Here is a 20,474-nt window from a genome sequence, read left to right on the forward strand (position 1 = left end):
TTTCCCCACACCCATTCACTGTGATCTAAGCTCCATGAGTGCAGATTTTGCCTTCTGTTCACTCTCATATCTGCAGTGCATAAAGCAGTGTGTAATGTGTACACAGTACGTTGTTGATAAATGACTCCAATAACTAATTAATTAATTCTAGCAAAAGACCCTTGGTAGATCTCATTTTCATTATTCTCTGTATGATCCGTTTTCCACGAAAGGCCAAATACCATCTTTTGAAAATATGAAAGAGATCATATCCCTCCGCACATCCCGCTCATCAGTTCCACTAATTGAACCTCTTTGGTGGCTTCCCAGCGCCGCGAACTGCGATCCAGGTCCAGCATGTAGGTTTCTAGTGCTACTCCCTTCTTGCTTCTCACACTCCCTGGATCTCCCTTCAATTTTTTGTTCTTACAAAACTCTTCTTTTCTTGGGCGGTTCCTCCCAACATTTTTTGCATAGATACCATCTTCTCTTTCTTTAAATGTTGGCTGAAGTGGTATTTCTTCAGAGATGCTTTCCTGATCTCCCTACCTGAAGTACGTTCCCCTTATGTTTCCTTGTTCTCAACCCCTGATGTGTTTCCTTCATAGAATTCATTAGTTTTCCAATTACTACAATGACGTTTTTGTGTTCTTGGTTTTCATCGGCTGATTCACTTGAATGTAGGGTGATCAGGGTAGTGATCAGGTCTGTCTTTAGTATCCTTCGTACCCAACATGACACTTGGGATACTGAAGGTACTCAGTAAACATTGTTTTATATTAAAATGATAGCAATCGGTAGTAAGAAGCCCTTAGAATGATTAGATAACTCCTAGTTACAAACTGGAAACTCCTAACCAAATTTAGCTTGAAGTTGTGGGGTTTTTTTGGTTTGTTTGTGTTAGGTTCTCTCAGGCCAGTATGTGGTTTTATTTTATTTTATTTTTTAAAATTCCTTTTGGTGTAACGTGAATGCTACACTTTACCATAGTCCTCATCTAGGGGTGGTATTGAAAAAATGGTAACAACAAGGAACTTACATCTATTAGAAAGGACATAGGATATTTTTTTCAGATATTAATAAGATACTAACTGTTCTACTCTGTCAGATATTAACCCCAAGAGGAGGGAGTGATTTAAGAAGTTGCCTGATTATAGAAAGATCCAGAGGAACCTGGGGAAGAAGACTTGGCCAGGGCGAGGGGTGGGGACGCAAATAGGCCTTTAAGGCAGATATTTACTGATTTTTGTGGATGTCTCTCAATATTTGAATACCCCTGCCATTCCAGTCCTGCCATCTCTAGCCTTGCCCTTGTAAGTATTTGAGTTTGTGGTTCCACTCTGCCCCTCCCCCATTTAGAATAAGAAGGGAAGAAGGCAGAGAACAGAGCCCTGGGAATGTCAACATTCAAGGACTGAGTGAAATAAATGAAGCCCAGAGAGGAGCAGTGAAAGAAAGAAAGGAAAGAGAGAGAGAGAGAGAGAAAAGAAAGAAAGGAAGAAAGGAAGAAAGGAAGGAAGGAAGGAAGTTAGGAAGGAAGGAAGGAAGAAAAAGAAAGAACCGCAAGTAGATGGTTTGTTTTCTAGCAGCTCAGGGAGAAACGTGCTTTAAGTGGTCAACTGTGCCAGTAGATAAGGGTGGAAAAAGTGTAGGCATTGGTGTCTCCAGGACAAGTTTTCAGTAGACAATAGGTATTAAATCAGCTTTCAGTGGAATGAGGAATGGTTGCAGACGACATGAGAGGCGTACCAGAGAGGGGAGTGGTCAACGTGGTCCACCCAGGGTGTAGGGCATGAGGAAGTGTGTTGTCTGTAGATAATTTCAGAACAACAAAAAGCTGACTGAAGTTTATCTTCTTTTTAATATGGCCATACTCTGGCAGTTCCCAACGAGGTTAGGGTTAAATTTTTGCTCCCTTTACTTACCACTCTTAAAGAGAAGGATACAGCTGAAAGCGGTCATCAGGTCGAAGGAAGGTGACTTTATAAGACTAGAGGGGACTTGTGAATGTTTATATAATAGAAAGAAAGGGTCTGCCTAGAGGCAGAGTTTTAACAGAGCAGCAGTTGTAACCAGTACAGAATCTGAGGGTATACGGAATGCACAAAACACAGGAATGATGTAGCCTTGAACAAAGTCAGGTCTCTAATTCCTAGAGGAAGAATCCTTGATCCTTGATTCAGAACTGTTTCCATACGGCAAGTTGTAGATCTTTTTTTTTTTAATTTCTTAAATTAATTCACAAACTTTGACTACATTATTAAATAGGTTTTCGTTATAACCACTTTTGAAAGTAGCATCGATGTTTCAGAAGTAACGTCAGTATTCCAGATGTGACCACTAACTGAGTTATTTCATGGATTTCATGTTAAAGAATTTTAACTGCGTTATGTGAGAAGATATATTCTTATTTCTGACATTAAATTAGTGTGTTCTGCATTTGCACTTATTTCATACAGGTAACAAATATTGGGTGTTCAAGGACACGACTCTTCAGCCTGGTTACCCTCATGACTTGATTTCTCTTGGAAGCGGAATTCCCCCGCATGGTATTGATTCAGCCATTTGGTGGGAGGACGTTGGGAAAACCTATTTCTTCAAGGGGGACAGGTCAGTACACACTTCACATGAGGAAAACAGTTAACTAATGTTTAGAGAAGTCAATATTTCTAGTCTATCATAGGCATGTACATTTGATGGAGGAATCTGACTGTGTGTATATAAACACAAGAATTAATAGAATTGAAACTATTTCTAAACATATTTTAGAACAATATTCAAGATAAATCTCTCTCTAATATACCCAAATAATGTGACTTTCTTATGAATGTATATATGTAGTATATATTTTTTCTTTTCTTCGTAATCTTAACATGCCTATAAAACTATGTAGCAGTGTATATTTATCATTACAATACATTTCCTTGTAATTTAACTTACTTTCTAACACAGGATTTTTTTTTTTTGCTTTTATATTTTAAGTTAAAATTTTGCAGTCTGCACACAGTTAATTTTGAGTATTTTCAAATATCTTCGGTGTAGTCATGAGTTCTAATTTTCAGGACACTATTTATTTAGGTACTGGCAGATAGGTGCTGTGAACTAACCAGCCATCACTGGGCTAAATACTTTTGGTTGAAAGTATAATATCCTTCGCTATTTTGTCTCATTTCTTTTCCTTTTATGGCATTCCTACCAGAGTTTGTAAAGCTTAAGTGAATTGTTAGTCTTACAACTTTACAGTGATCACTAGGTGTACATAGTTCTACCCTTGCCCACTTTTTGACAGATATTACATATAAAATATAATGTTGAAGGCTACATTTTTATTCATTTAAATTAATATTTGGTTAAAAAAGTAATAAAAAAGAAAAATTAAATTTTAATTATACTATTACTAGCCAGGTCAAAATGTGACACTGGTATGTCAAAGAACTTTATGCCATTTTACAAGTAAATTTACAGCACACACCTACACACACACACATATACACAACAGGCTTTAATGACCAGCAAACTAGTATTGAGTTTGCCATAAAATCTTAGCATAACATAACCCTATAAAATGTCTCAAATTTCAGGAGAAAAGTAAGACTATAAGCCTTGTGTATTTTGCATTTAGCAGGTGATTTCAAATGTTGAGCTTTACCTATGAACAAAAAGATCCTATAATTTGCCTCCATGGGTACAAATGTATACTTTTACATTTATTCTGTTATTAACTTTCTATACATCAGATTTGTATATATTTCTATGGCAAAATGTGCATAGATTTTAATTCACTCCCATGAAACTAAAGTTTTGCTAAACATTTCCTACTAAATCACAAAATTAAAAAGATTCATCCAACTAAAATTCTATTAGGGAAGAAGACACTATTTATCACAGAAAAGTATATGATTCTCACCAAGATAAAAGCGTAATAGAGTATGGAAAGGAAAGAAGGAAGGTGCTGACTGCCACAGCATGGTGACTACTAATAAAAATAAATCTGTGAACTTATATTCTTTAAAATAACAACTCTCAAGGTTGTTAGAGTTAATTCCTCAGCTGGTTTTAATTGCTTGAAAGTACTCTTTCGGGACTAGGTTCAATACAACGTTGTGTAGGCTATTTGTTTTTAGTTTTATTTTCTTTTGTTTGTTTTGGTTTTTCTGTTTGTTTGTTTGTTTTTTTTCCCCAGAAAAGGGTAGAATCAAAAGGCTGAGAAGACACACTGAATATGTTAACTTCTACAGGACAGAACATGAAAGCTTTTCATGTGACCGTTTTAATGAGGGTTTCATAGACGATCAGAAAAACTGCCATTTTATTGTCATACTTTTTAAAAATGTTTCCATTCTAAAAACTTAGCACTTCTTGAAAGAACTGAAGTTTAGAAATTAAACGTGGGCTGCCTCAACCCAGTGAAATCAATGAAGGATAGATACCAAATTTGTAACAGAATAAAGACTATAGTAAATGAGAAAAGGAGTTTTAGTTCACTTATTTCCTACTTGAGAAGCTGCATGCAAAATATAACACATATATAGAAATATTCTGCTTCTAAGTTCTCCTTAAATTTGTCTTATAGGTTTTAAAAATATATAAAGCAGGGTCCCATTTAATTTCCACGTATGTGATCTTATGTAAGAGTTTGTGAGTCATAGATGTTTGTAAACAGATTACTTCATATTTGCGTACTTATATAATTCCAAAGTCACAACATTTATCAATACATTCATTCTAGATTAAAAGTAGATGGAAAAGACATTAAACTGTCTAACTCAAACAGATAAACAACAATTTGATTGTCACTTTTGTGTAAGAACTCAGTGAGTCTTCCTTCGTTAGAGGCATTTATATATTTACAATACTTATCATTTTTAACATTGCATATATCTTCCATGTACATTTTTGAAAGAAAACATATTGAAAATTATTAATCCTTACTTATTTCTTCCTCTTATTCCACTGTCATTTTTCTGCCTAAAAAATGTATTAACAGGTTTCTATGTCTCAAAGGCTCTGGTCAGAAAAGAATCTTAGAGATAATCTATTCTAGGTATAAAAACACCAAATTGCTTTAAGGTGTCAGGTCAAATAATGTGGATAGTGCTGTGTACAGCAGTAGTATTTATGGCCATAGGGAGTGATGGGTACTGTGAGGAGCTGGAAAGTGCGGATACTCTAGGAAAACAGTAAATATCAAAAACATATATATATAATTTGCTAGACAAACAAAGCACATCTTTAAATTAGATTCAGTTTAAGTGCTGCCATATGTCAGCCCTGCATCTTATTCACGTCCTACCAAATTCTAGGCAGCCTCAGTTACACCCCAGAGGTGTTCATCCTTCTGTACTGACTCCCTATGGTAACAGTGTAAATGTGAGACAACCCATTCCCTTCTCAACAGCTCTAACTCCTGCTTCCTTAAGATTCCTCTACTGGTCTTGCCCTAGCCCTCACTCATTTATTTAAAAAATAGTTTGGACACACATTGTGTGACAGGTGCCAGGTGATAAAGATATTGCAGTAGAAACAGCCACAAGGCTTCAGCTCCCATGGTTCTTAGGTTCTGTCAGGGGAGATAGTAGTAAACAGAGAAGAGATAAATGACCCTGACATTTTGACATTGAGGAATGCTCCAAAGACATAAAATAGGTGACATTGTGACAGAGGCTCATGGGTGGTAAGGAGCGGTTGCGAAAGCAGTGTGGAAGTCAAGAAAGGCCTAAGTTGTGAAAGTGACACTTATGCAGGGACTTGAGTGGGGAGAGGTTTCAGCCACATAAAACCATTCAAAATGATGCCTCATAGGCACATGCAACAGCAGTGGAAAAGCAGTAACGTTGGAATGCGCACATCAGAAAAAAACATGGTGGCTTGAGCATAGTGAGTGGCCGAGGAAGTCACACAGGTAAGCAGGGACCAGATTATGGGGCCCTGCAGACCATGGCAAAGACTGGATTCTGAGTACCATGGAAAGGCATTGGAGGTTTTTCAGTGGGGCATGCATGTTCTGCTGTGTGCTCACGAACATCATTTGGGCATCTGTGTGAAGAATGGGCTTCAAAACTGGAAACAAGGGGATAAATTGGGAGGTGTCCTCCAGTACAAGGGGACATGATGGTAGCAGTGGAGACAGAGCAAAGGGGGTCGGCATGGTGTACATTTCAAATATAATCATAACAAGTTTTCTTAGTGGCTTAAATTTTAGGTGTGAGAAAAAGAAAATCAGACACTTCGAGGTTTTTCACCAAAAATTATTGAGTTAGATGGTGCCGTTTCTGCAGAAAGGGCAGATGGGGAAGAAATATTAAGTGAAGGGAATTAAAAGTTTGAAATATTTATATCCAGATTGAGTTACCTGTTTTCACACCAACTGGAGAAGTCAAATAGGTAGTTGGACAATTGAGTTCACATCTTAGTGGAAAGGTTGGTTGGAGGCACAGATCTGAGAAGTAACTGAACATATAAATTGTACTGAAAGCAGGGACCTGCACAAAATCTCCCAAGTGTAGAGTCAGCTGAAGAAGAGTAGATGCAATGATGGTTCTTTAAACAGATCTGTAAATTCAGATGAGAATTTCCAGTTTGACTTTTTCACATACGGCCTGGAGCTCAGTCCCCCAGCCTCCCACTTGCCCTTTTCCTAATATGCTATAATTTGATGCTTGGATACATTCTGATTTTCATAACATTTAGTTCTAAAATGCTATGTTTCTAAATCATCTCTCAGCATCTTCTCACAAGTATATTCAAGACTCTTTTGTCATACTTCATTCTAAGCTGAACCTTTGAGAATTTTGAGACCTTTTCAAAGAAAAAAGACAAAAATTTAGGTCCATTTTGGTTTGTTTTATTATTATTTCCACTAATAGTCAATCTGAAAAATACATTGATTTCCTGTAGCTCCAGCTGTGTGTTTATGAAGTTTTTACGTGTTTTTAAAATTATCCAACAGAATACAAAAATGGAGATTTTGTATGATTATCTGGATGTGAGAAAAAGTGACTCTGTTCTGCGGTAACTTAACAGAGAGAGGCAAGTAGTCTTGACTCGGAGGTAAAACAGACAAAGTAGGATGAAGAAATGCTTGGGTCCCATGGACTCTGTCTTGGAGCCATTTTTTGTTCAGTTTGAGTTCAGTATCCAGTAACAATAGAATATGTCGTTCCAGAATTGTCTATACCTCTTGTTTGTTCACACAGAAGGAATGTAAGGTAACACTGTATTCTACCACATGGGCGACTTCTGTCTCTTATGAATGTGACTCATGATCAGGTCTAAAAAAATGATGAATAAATCCCATTTCAATTCGTAATTTATTTTAAAACATTGATTTACAATGGTTTTCTCAAAGAATCAGCAATTTAAAGTCAATTCTACTGCAGAGATTACTGATATATCAGAAGAAAAAACTGTAAGATTTAGTTATAATAACCTTTATCATTTGCTGACCCTTGTACACAAAATTCCAATTTTTTTCTTTATAATATCTAAATTTGAACTCCCCAATGGTTTATTTGCACAGTGTTCCATCTGAATATGTTAATATACTTCTCAATGAACCCGTGAAATACCACGGAGGCAAAAACTCAGTGGGGTGAGCTTTTTTGTTCATGTTGAAATATGTTCAAATATGTTAGAAATTAAAGTGCAAACCTATATTTATATAAAAAAAAGCCTCAGTATCTTTTATAAGGCAGCTGAATATAATGTTTATATCTAATAATATAATGGACTGAATAATATTATGGCTAAATATCATTAGATGATTCTAATCACATTTAAGTTACTGGATTTGTATCAAAGCTGACACAGCAGATATCCTGAGAGTCCAAGCCTATTTTGAACTTTTCGAAGATTGTGAAATGATCCCAAATTATAGGTTTGCATTATCTGCTAGCATAGAGAGGGAAAATTTGCTTTTATTCTGACAGATTCATACCAGAATTATGTTCCTGTAAGAGAGTATAATAAAATGCACATTCCATTAATATTTTCTTGAAATGTGATCTCAATGAATCTTACGTGTCTGTCATATATGTGCACAAAAAGTTTGGCAGGTGAATGGATCTATGAATGAATAGAACAAGGGATGAAGGAAAATTATACTCACACAATGAACATGAAGAATTTGAGTGAGGGTTCCGAGAGGGTACGAATGACGGGGGGATTAATGCTAGAATGTTCTATCAAGGGAAGTACTGGCAGTAACGTGGTAGAAACTACTCAACTAGGGAACAAAGAGCCTTAGTTTGAATTTCAACTCTAACATTCAAAAAGGGCAAATGTGACTAAGACATTACTTTTGAATAATATGATGCCCAATGCTTAGTCACTGACTGAACTGAGTGACCATAATGTACTGAATCCATTGTTAGGACATCATCACAGAGTACAGTATAATATGCAGTATGAAGGACTGTTGAGGGATTTTAGTGAAATAAGATTAAATATAATGTATGTATATAAATTTACTTTATAGCTACAAAATACTCCATAAAGAATAGGTATTGTTACATGAATTTTGTTATAACCGCCCCTTAGAGAACAAACCTGGCTCTGAGTATGAACTTAACTTCCTTGAATCACACGTAGAGTAGGATCCCATTGTCCCTAGAATTTTAAATTATTCCTAAGTTAGTAGAATTTTAAAACTAGCTTTAAGTTGCGGTTTATACCATATAAAAATGCCATTTTTCATAAAATGCATCATTATTTAATCTATCATTGAGAGAAAAACCCTGCCCAGTAAGCTTTGACATAGTATTGATTGTAAACTGCACCCCAATGTTAGAGATGTAAAGTGTGAGAAAATGTGTATCTTAGCATCCATGAAATCAGGTATCTGACGATTTCTCTGAGAGAGGTTTTCTTTATGGTCAAGTGCAGGAACCAGTTAACATATATGACTATCATAAATCCCACTGAAATATTTACTTGGGAGAAGAGATCTGGAGATTTTGAGTGTTATCTCAACCCAGTTAACCAGGATATGTGCGTCACAGAATGTTCTGTGATAAAGGAATATTCAAAAATAACTTAAAAGCAGATGTTTCCATGAAAAACTGTGAAAGAAAATGCACTTTTGTGTTGATAGAGCAGTTCACTCCCTACCTGTCTTCTTCAAAAAATATTGAGCTCCATTATTTCAGCTCAGTGCTTCTGCATGCAGCTTCTCCCGGTATCTTTATCAGATCTACCCTCATCTTCTGTGTATTAACAACCTATGATGGACACCTCCGCCGGGTGTTTGCCTTCTGCACAAAACCTGCCTTGTGGCTTATTTATTGGGATGCATCCTGAAACAATCTTTTTCTTCTTTCCACATGAACACTGAGAATGGAGCAAGTGCTAACACTCTGGATGTTACTTATGTGAGGTTTCTAGGAATCTATAGCAAAACCTTCTTTACAAGATCCCATAACTCTGTAGATAAAGCATTCTCCATAGACCCGAAATGGGAAAATAGTCAGAAAAGACTGGAATTTTTTTTTCTTTTTCTGATTTGAGCCAAACGCCTAACCCCGAGATAATGCATTGTGTGTTACTTCACAAATCTGTGTTGCTGAAACATGACTTTTGGCAGATGTTAAGAGATGTCTAGCGGGGTGGGGGAGGGGGAAGGCTGTCAAACATTTTTGGTATGTGTAGAGAAACGAATAGCAACTTTTGAAATCAGACAGAACTGGTTATAAATCTACCTATCATTCATTGTCCTCCAAGAATTCTCCTCCCTCAGAGGGGGACAGTGATGACCCTCTGATGGGTTTGTTGTGATTAAATAATACAATACATAGCGCATTATGCCTGCCTTAAAATAAGCAGTATCACTGTGGACTCCCAGTGGTGTCACCCCGGTTTTGTCCATCCTTTTGAGCAGTCAGGCCTACATCTGTTTGACTCTTAGAACATACAAACCATAATGAGTGACCCAAAGTAGGGACATTCACAGTTCACTCCTCAGTTGGCTAGCGGTTCTGTGAAGGTGGCCCAATGGCCGCCCTGTGAAGGGATGAAGGTCTGAGAGTTCTGACTCTTGGTAAGTTTTGCTTTCATCTATTTATCTGTCTATACACCAAGGATTCTAGTCAAGACCTGCCCTAAGGTCCACACTCGACGAGGTCCCCAGTAGCCTCGTCAGCAACTCCACTTTAATGTCTAGCAGGCATCTGAATTTAAGAAACCTAAAACTAAACTCATGATTCCTCAAACCTCCCCAACTTAACCATTCCTTGCTTCCTTATCTCACTGAATGGCAGCATTATTCTTCCGATGTTCAGCCTCCAAATTCTTGAATGATGCTCAACCTCATTTTCTCATATCCTGCGTTCAATCCATTAGTAAGCTCTTCGGGCTTTTCCTTCAAAATAATGCCCCAGTGCCTTGAATTATCATCAGCTCTATGGCATACACTCCAGCCCGAGGATGACTGAAATGCCATCCTAACTGCTGTCATCCGTGCTTCTGCTTCACCCCCTTCAGTCTATTCCACTCACAGCAGCAGTGGGTTCCTCTCAAAACTAAGCCATGTCTTGAAGGTCCTCTGCGCAAAGTCAGCATTGGCTTCACTTCTCTCTTAGAGGAAAACTGAAGGCTTTGCCATGGTGTGAGGGTCTCAGCTCCCACGCTGACCTTGTCTGCCCTTTGCTAGTGCAGTTCTAGTCGCCCTGGCCTCACTGTGGACGCTTAAGTTTGCACCTGCCACGGAAACTTTTGGTAACGAGTTTCTCCACCTGGAATGTTATTCTCTCTGAAACTACATGTGCCACTCCTCACTTCTTTCTGCCCTCTGCTCAAATGTCACTTTATCACAGGTGACCTCTCTAACCACTGATTTTGTATGGCTGACCAATGGTCCTGGATACCTTTTTCTGCTTTGTTTTCTTTATAGGTCTTAGCACCTCCTATGATAGTATGTATTCAATGATAAATTGTTTTTTGCCCATAACCCCTGTATATCCTAGAAGGTAAGACTGATGAGAGCTAAGGCATCTCTGTTTTGTTCAAGGTTGTATCTCCAGCCCCTACATTAATGCTTGAAACATAGGAGGTACTCAATAAAGATTTGTTAAATAAATGAATGAAAAAATGAATCAAGATTATGCTTATTTCAAAAAAGGATCCAGCTGCCTAAGTAAGATTTTTTTTTAAAAATCATGAAGACCTCTGATTTCTGCACAGATTGGTGACACCCTTTTGAATTGTAGCTGTGCTTGGCTTGCATTATTTTTTAACTAATTTTAGCAGAGTTGCTAAATACACAATAACCTACCCATCATTTTTTTTTAGCATTTTGAGAAAAGGAAACAGAATACATTATTTGTGTCCACCATCTTTGCATGATTTGTATCAGTTCTGTAAATCATTAACAGGTAGCGTTACAGCAAGGATTTAATGAATGTTAGCGGTTAGTGTTTATCTACATAATTGTCTTTCCTATGCGTGTGTTGTTGTTTTTGTTTATCTGTCCTTTGTAGGTATTGGAGATACAGTGAAGAAATGAAAACCATGGACCCTGGCTATCCCAAACCAATCACAGTCTGGAAAGGTATCCCTGAATCTCCCCAGGGAGCCTTTGTGCACAAAGAAAATGGTATGCAACATATGCATGATGTATTTCATGAGTCTACTAAGTATCTCAACAATCTATTCTACTTTCTCCCTATGCTAAGTGATTAGAAGCTGCCACACTAGGGCTGTGTCATGTTTATATTAATTTTCCTTCCTAGATTTGTGTTTAATATTATGCTCCAGATACTTTTTAACCTCAATCTATTTTAGTTTATAAGAAAAAAGTAAAGGTAAAGGAAATTTTTATTTAAATCAAGGTTGTAAATACCTTTGAAGTAACCTCACCTATTTTCCATTAAAATTCCTATAAGGATAATTATTATAAAGATAATAGTAACAAACATGCGTGGGTAGGAGCTAGTGACAAAGAAGATACGTTGTAAGTGTGGGCTGAGGCACAAAGACATTGGTAATACTGCATGTTGAGAATTACAATTTTTCATGTATGCCTTTGGCCTTGAGTTTCAGCAAACAAGGAAGATCCCAGCTCAATACAGTCAGGCTGGAGCGGATGTATGATTGCTTAGTAACAAGAAACAGATCAAAGACCTGCCCACTTCCCTTGCTCTTCACCTCAGGATTCAGAATTCAGCCAGATACTGAGTGGAAAGTTAGCCAAACAATGGATAACCAGTACTCCTGTATCTGTTGGCAGATGTAAAGTCTGAACATCTCTCTCCCCATTCAGGGATGAGTAAGTAGGAATAAACCATAATAATCATAATTCAAAATAAAATGTATACACAATATTCTAGAACAGAGGAAAGGGAAGTGGCATCAAACTGAAATACAGAGACAAAACTTACCCTCTCAAATTAGTTCTAACAGGAGCCACAAGAAAATAATACATTATGTCAGTTCTCCATAGCATGAAAAGTCTGTATATATACAACAAGAATGAATACATCGCATACAAGAGCAAAATTAAATGCATCTAGAGAGAGGAAAGAACAAAAAGATTTAATGAAGAAACAGGGGGAAATGAAAAATAAACACCACCACTGAAAGCAATGACCAACCAACGGCATTATGCCAGAGTTTAAGAAAACTTTCCACTGAGTGCAAACTTGAAGGAACTAAGACCCAACATGAATGATACCAATCAGAAAAGTCAAACACAAACTGTGCTTTGACCACTGTTACAGGCCATGTTACACGACATTCTGTGTATAGTGTCCCACAGGTAAAACACTGTAGGCAGTGATTAAATCAAAATGAACTTTCAAGCCCTGATTATAGCACTGGCTGAGAATTATAGATTTTTGTGTTTATTCTGTTGGTTCAGAGAATTAAAGGACCAAGATATGGCCTCTATGTGACAAAAAGCAGGAATCCACAGAAAAGGACAGTTAAGATGAAACCTATCTGTTTGAAATAAAAAGGAAATCAATATGAAAGCAAAGGAAATCACAATGCAGTCACACTGAAGGCAATAAAATATAACGAAAAAAATCTTGAGCAACTATGCAGATGCAGGTGGAAGGGACAAAGAAGTGAAAAAAAAAATATGAAAGATAAATTACATGGAAGGCAGAAAACCGAAATCATACCCAAAAAATTGCAGCTGTCACTAAGGAAGCAACCAGTGGGGAGAGGAGATTTCTTGAGGTGAATCTAAAAGGGATTGTTTTAGCCCAGATAAATCCAGCTCTAGCTAGCATTTACAGAATTTCTACCACTGTTTTAGATTGCCTTCAATCAGAGTTACCACACACTAGACAAAATTATGTGCAAAGAAAATTAAGGCAAGATCTTACTAGTGATTAAGTCTAGCAAATTTGATAATAGTTGTTTTTATTTTATTGCCATTAATATTCTAAAAGAAGTATAAACTTTTATAATAAAAATAACTTTTAAAATAATTAACAATTATTTCAAAAGACTGAAAAAATATACATAATCTTAATTCCTTAGCATATTAACTGGTTTCATTTCCCCCTTTTCTATTCACAAAGCCATTAATACCTACAGTTGATTCAGTTTCTCTGGAAATAATTCATAATTACATAAAAATAATAAAAGCATCTTGCTGCATCTTGCCCCATGATTTTTCATATTCTTGTCCACCTGAAAATCATATTAGTTTAGTGTAAATTGTTTCCTTATATTCAGAATTTAATATTTCCTTTTTACATAGCAAAGGATACCTGTAAAATCCTGGCAGAGAAATGAAGCACATTGGAAGAATTATTGCTTACTAATGACAAAAAACTGCAGGTGAAACCTCAGCATGTCTATGTCTTCTGCACCTTAACTTGGTCCGACCCCCACCTCTTTGATATCTTTCAACACTGAGCTCACTTTTGATCTTTCAGGAATCCTTGAACATTCTTTTTTTGGTACCCTGTCCCTTACATTCAAAATCTCATATTACTACTATCAACATGTATGCCTATTATCCCCTCTAGTGCAAACTCTTAAGACACAAGTACATAGTAATAAACATTCAATAAATATCAGTTGTTGAAATTAATTTTATCCTTTCCACTACTCTAAACATTCACTCCCTGAAGAGCTAAAGGGGTGGAGATCTATGTATTTGAAACCTTTGTTTACTAGGGTTTCAATAGTACTCAATAGGATAGCAATATTAATCAGTCCAGAAGATCTCAGTCTAACTAGCACATTCTCCACTTTTCATTCTCTATTCAGATCTCATGCTCATGGCTTCTTACCTTGAACTCAAATTTTGCACAACTTCTTCCCTTATGGTTGTTATAAAAGAGAGCAAGCTCAAATTATTAAGTAAATACATTTTTATTTGTATTTAGACTCAAGGTAATTACCTAGAAGATTTTTTTCCCCCATTTTTAAGGTTGACTATGCCTTCCTGTAATACCTCTTGACACTAATTCTGCGGCTGTGACCAGGGAAACGTGGATACGTGGTGTCTACCATGTGTCAGTTGTGCTATGTAAATTCATTAATTGTCCAAAACAAATACCTCTTTGCTTCATTTATTATTATTTATATGTGAGGAAACCAACATCAGCTAATTTAGGTAAACTTACTCATGTCATAAAAGTGGTAATATTATATATCATATCTAAAGTTTAAAACTAGGACATTCTTGCATCACTGAATGTGCTCTGATACACACTTCTCCACTCTCCTCCAAAGAGAAAGAATTGATACAGTTTTTCCTACATTGTAGCATTCGGGTAACTGACAGTCTGTCATGCAAGGCTAAATTTTTCATTTTGTCCTTCTAGGTAAACCTTAGACTTTTTCAGAATGTAGCTTCCTAAGCCATCATCCTCCCAATTTTCACTTGTAACCCTCTTAATTCAATAATTTTCTTATTTTCCTCTTTTTTTTTAGCCCCTGAAAGTAATGATAATAATCTGACTGATATTTGGCCCATGCAAAATTTAGTGAAATGATTTCTTCTTGCTTTTGGTAGCATTTTAAGCAATGGCATGAGTTTTTAACGTATAGTAAAATTACAGTAAAGAATCACTGCATTCACCTTCCTTCAAATTGATTCTACATTAGTTGTTGTCAAGTCCCACCTCCTAGGTACTCTTTATTCTCTTCTTAGAAAATGCAATTTTAAGGTTGATGTAAGATTCTACTTTTAACACTGTTGCATTTTATTTTACTGATTGCATACAGCTCCGCTTTTAGCCCGTTAGAATGGTTTTGACTCAATTCTGTTGGTGTATTAATTCTCTACACCCACTCTTGCTCGCTGTTGAAATCTACAACTGCCATTCAAACAAATACTTCCACTAGAGTCAGTGTATTCATTCACATTTATTAAACTCCCAATCTACTACAAGAGAAAAAAGCAATCAAGTAATACATTCCAGCTCCCTGATTTCTTTATCAGAATGTCTCAAAAAATGGTAATTTAGATGAGAACTCTCAGTAAGCATAGCAACTACAAGGTTGTAACATCAAAACTACTCACAAAAGAAAATAAAAGTACACAAATGTTTCTCCAACCAACTGACATTTCATAAATGGCAAAAAAAAAAAAACCTTAAATTATTGAGTAAGATGAATTTACAGGATCAAAGTTTGACAGATTTATCACCAAGATTCCAGGCTACTTCTTTTCAAATACTCTCATTCTCTTAACTTCTGCTGGTGAGATGTCTTACCTTTAACAAATGTATTCAGTAAACTTCAATTGTACTTCTGTATGTGGAGTGTATTACTATAAAATTTGGCCTGCAGACCTGATAAATATGAAAATGGAAGCTTCTGAACTTTTATATGATACCCAGTAACTTCATAGTCATTAGTTTTGACTAAAAATTAAAGATGAGGACACTTCCAGGTGTTGGTTCCCGGTTTATAAATATAAGAAGTGCGTTCCCCTGTTTTGAAGGTCTGTTTAATTCTAGATCAGTGCCATTATTCAGCTATGATCATCTAATGTACTGTTATTTGGCAGGTCCTCAACATTTCTTCATCCAACTTGTTGAGTAATCACACTGGATTTCATTAGCGTGGTCAAGTACCAGCTCCCTGCAGAAAAGTTTGGATCCACATACACCTGTTTCACTTGGCAGGTTGCTCTGATTGCTGAGCTGCCTTTCAGAACTAAAAGCAACAGCAGATTTTTATGTGATTGAACAGAATGAAGTGACCTGAAGTGATGGCCTCTCCTGGCTGGAATCTTTAGAGAGACGTCAGAGTTTTTTGTTGTTGTTGATTTCAGGAGTGATACTCACAAGCTGTGATGTTTAACCAAGGAGTATTTGTTAAAAGACGAAACTCTTTAGAGGATCCAGTCTTAGAAAAATCACTAAGCTCTAAAGCTAGACCAAAATTTAAATCCTGCCTTCGCCAGGACTGGGGCTTGTCATTTTATCTCTGCGCCTCAGTATCCCTGCCTGAAAAGTACAGGTAGTTAATTCTACCTGACAGAGTGTTTATGAGGATTAAAAGATGTAATTTACTAAGATTTTAACACCATGATTCTTTCATAATAAGGATCACTAATATGGGGGGGGGGGAAACCTCATTAATGATTATTAACTCAAAAGTAGGCATACTATTCAAAATTTGATAGCTCCCAAAATATAGTTTTTAAGCGATTATAACAGTACCACCTTTCTCCTTAGTTTCTTGAATTTTATCTGAAAGCAAGAATTAAAATGAAATCACAAAGAAACTTGACATGAATGAAGGAGCTGTAGACAGAAAGAAAAAAACTGAATTTGTACCCAACCAAAGAGACATAAATTTAGAGAATAGTCCTATGAAAAACACACTTATTTGTAGTTTAATTATCATAACGTTGCAAAGTTATTATCTGCATCCATAATGTTGTGGGACATAAACTGTATGTGTTGCTGGCCATTTGAGCCTTCCATATACTAACTCCTCCCCCATGGAATATATGTTCGTTGGAGATATTAAGACAGAATTACAGACTTATTTATGTTATTAATCCTTTACTGTGAAAGAATTGATAGTGGCTTTAGAAGTTCTATAAAATATGACTAGGTGATAAAAATTTACCATAAGCTGAGTAAACCAGAAAGTTGAAGAGTGAGGACATGAGCCAGAGCTGAGTATGAAAACAGCACAAAATCAGCAAAATTCCTGTTTACCTATTAAAATTCCTAGAAGACAAAGGAAATCATCTCTAGTGTCATGATTTATGACGTCTGATGATTTCTGTTCCAAATGGGAAAAGCAAACGTGTTTTTTGGGAAGGATACAATTCCTGATACTAAGATGATTAGAAGTTTCCCTTGAGGGGTTCCATGAAGAAGCCACCTTATTACATATCATGGGGTTTCCTTGGTGGCCATCTAAGGGCAAACAGGGCTGCCATTGCAGCATCTCTCAATATAAGGTGATATTCTCACACTAATGTATAAATTCTGTGCCAGCAATCCTATAAGCAAGCGATAAGATAAAGTTCTGTTTGCAGTCTAGAGGAGCAGAGGTGTCCAGCATGGTCTTTCAACAACCGTGTGCAAATCACATTTCCCTCTCTGGGCTGAGCTTTCCTAGGCATTTGAGGGCACGGTTCCTGGAGCCCAGCAGTCAGATCCATGACAACAGGCAGCTGAGCTGGAAAGAGTGTTTTTCTTCCTCCAAAAACGGAGTGACCTGAAATTATATCTTTTAAGTAGCCTCTTTCCTTAAATTTTGCTACGTATACACTTGCACAAATAAGTGGTTCCTATGTGTGTGTGTGTGTGTTTCCTCCCCTCTCAGGCTTTACGTATTTCTACAAAGGAAAGGAGTATTGGAAATTCAACAACCAGATACTCAAGGTAGAGCCTGGATACCCCAGATCCATCCTCAAGGATTTTATGGGCTGTGATGGACCAACAGACAGAGACAAGGAAGGACACAGCCCGCCAGATGATGTAGACATTGTCATCAAACTGGACAACACAGCCAGCACTGTGAAAGCCATAGCCATCGTCATCCCCTGCATCCTGGCCTTATGCCTCCTGGTCTTGGTTTACACTGTGTTCCAGTTCAAGAGGAAAGGAACGCCCCGCCACATACTGTACTGTAAACGCTCTATGCAAGAGTGGGTGTGATGCAGGGGTTTCCTTCCCTTTCTTTCTTTTCCAGGAGTTTGTGGTAACTTGAGATTCAAGACAAGAGCTGTTATGCCGTTTCCTAGCTAGGAGCAGGCTTGGGGCAGCCTGTTCTGGGGCCGCCCTTTCAAAGCCAGAGGGTTGCTGGTCCTGCACATGAGTGGAAATGCACTCGTGGGAAGCTTCCATGATGCACAGTCTGCTGTCCCTCAGTCCTTTGTCTTTCCTTGTCATTCAGTTCTAGGCCTTTCCTCTGCACGCTCAATGCCCAGTAAATGTCAGGATTAACTAAAGAAGAGGAAAAAGAAGACAAGGTTCTTCTTAAAGGTTTCTAATACTATGTTCTTTTTTTTTTTTTCTGAAGTCTGAGCCCATTTCTGAGGGGAAAAAACAAAATGGAAAAACCCACGAATTTTTGCTTTAAAGCAAAGAAAATTAAAAAAAAAAAGAGGTTAAACAAAACACCCACAATTGAACTTTCAGGAAAGTGTGAAGACCCAAAACAGCTTTGTCTCCAAAGAAGATAGCTCTCTGACGGCTATGGATGGCCTCCTATGCTTCGCTTCTGTCAGGTGGGAGACCTGGAATACACATGTAGGACTTCAGACTGTTGGCACAGCCATTTCCAACCAACAAGGGGCCAAAATATCTGCAATATAGTAACAGCCTTAATAACACATCAAATTTTTGTTTTATACAGCTGGTTCTCAGCTATGTCCTGAATGTTTCATCACATTTATATTCACAGCCGTATTCAGGCAGGACCTTTGAATTGTTTTGAAGTGTTTCTAAACCCCTTCTGGCCACTTTCCCCTGCATCATTGTGATGACGCCCCAGATCGCATTAGGCCATCGCCCCAGGCCCTCCCTGGGTCTGTCAGGGATACCCGTTACAAGTGGAGCAAGAAGCAGTGTGTCTTGAAAGTGGTTTAAAGTGACAGTTACTTTATCAGGATATGTGGCACTAGTAATACATTGGTGTAACCCTTTGAGAACTATCAAACCAGCTTTCAGAGTCTTAGGCTCCTCAGTCTTGCTAATCTGGTAAATTACAGAACTGGGCACTGGTGAAATCAGACACAGGTCCAAGAAGTCCAGGTTTTTAAAACAGATGTCCCATAACCCCGTGTACTTTTTAAGTGATTTACAGGACGACATAAATGCATTTATAACAAACAGAAATGATGTTACTTGCCAAAAATTTTCTGGCAAATAAAAAGGTATTTTATTAAATATCTTGTAAGAGTGAAATTTTCTTTGAACAACTGATGATAACAGCCTGTCCTTTTTGTTGTTGTTGTTGTTGTTGGAGACATTGAATTTCTGTTTTAAAATCCATTGCATGAACATTCAGTCCACCATGGTACATGCAGTTAGCACTGCCATCTTAAGAAAATGAATTCCAATGATGACTCTGAGGTTGCATGAGTGTCTTCCAGTGTATGAGCTATTACTGCATGTCAACCATAGTTCTCAAAGGGTTAGTGTGGCTTCTGGCACTTAGCCATCCATTTGATCACTGACAGAGCCGAGAGACCACCAAAGCATTTCGTTGTTGAGTGTGATTTGTCCTAACAGCAGTATTGTCATTTTCATGTGACCTGCAAAGCAGGTTTGGATCAATATTTTTTTCCTAGAGAAAAGTCAGCAACTGACAGACCTCTTTATTGGCTTTTAGGAGCTGCTTCTTGCAGTGAAAGGCTTTGCAGCCACTGGGCTGTGAACTTATTAGAGATGGTCAGGACGAATGCACCCCATGAGTCAGACATTGGCTTTGTGTGAAAGCCAGCTTTTGAGGGGATTAGCTTTTGAAACAATGAACAGCTTGCCTTGAACTTGATTATTGATCTGTTGACTGTCATTAACAACAACTTAAATATTGTCTTCTGTGAAAATTTTCCTTGAAGAGTCCTGTTCTGTGTCTTTGCCCTTTGACCTTTAACTTGCAAACTGGCACAAACTGAAGGAAATCTGGTGTTGCTTCTCCATTGGAATGTTAATTGTTCTCTGAAAACCTAGTCAGCATGAGCTGTTTCCTTAGAGTGGAGGGGGAATGGTGGTGTTGGTGGATCCTCAGATGAACACTTCGCTCTTTTCATGCACACTTTAAAAATGCCCTCTTGTTAGAACTGACTTTTAATTCCCCTTTAATATAATTTCAAGTCTAAATTCATCATTTTAGTACAAATATAAAACCATAGGGGGAAAAAAAGAAAACCTCAAAATACTTGAATGGCCAGTGTGGCTTTTATATAAAGCTGGAATTTTATACTAGTGAAAATTTCTTACTCGTTTGCTAATAATACACATTTCCAGATGATTTTTAATGAGTGTAGGTGTACATTCTTATTTGGAAATGGATAGTCTGGCTGCCTTGAATTTGTATTTATACTCAACAAAGCATGAAAATTA

The 20,474-nt window shown here is 37.2% G+C and overlaps 1 protein-coding gene across 1 annotated transcript in view; it reads left to right on the plus strand.

The window, feature by feature from the left end:
- The window catches only part of MMP16 (matrix metallopeptidase 16), a 275,059-nt gene extending 254,795 nt beyond the window's left edge, over positions 1-20,264 (plus strand). The window contains exons 8-10 of the mRNA XM_006202357.4: positions 2,439-2,589; positions 11,451-11,566; positions 17,728-20,264. Of these exons, the coding sequence (XP_006202419.1) occupies positions 2,439-2,589; positions 11,451-11,566; positions 17,728-18,062 (602 nt within the window). The 3' untranslated portion in view covers positions 18,063-20,264. The remainder of the gene's footprint in view (positions 1-2,438; positions 2,590-11,450; positions 11,567-17,727) is intronic.
- The last annotated feature ends 210 nt before the right edge of the window (positions 20,265-20,474 follow it).

This window comes from Vicugna pacos, chromosome 29 (genome assembly GCF_048564905.1).
Source record: "Vicugna pacos chromosome 29, VicPac4, whole genome shotgun sequence".
Taxonomy (NCBI): Eukaryota; Metazoa; Chordata; class Mammalia; order Artiodactyla; family Camelidae; genus Vicugna; species Vicugna pacos.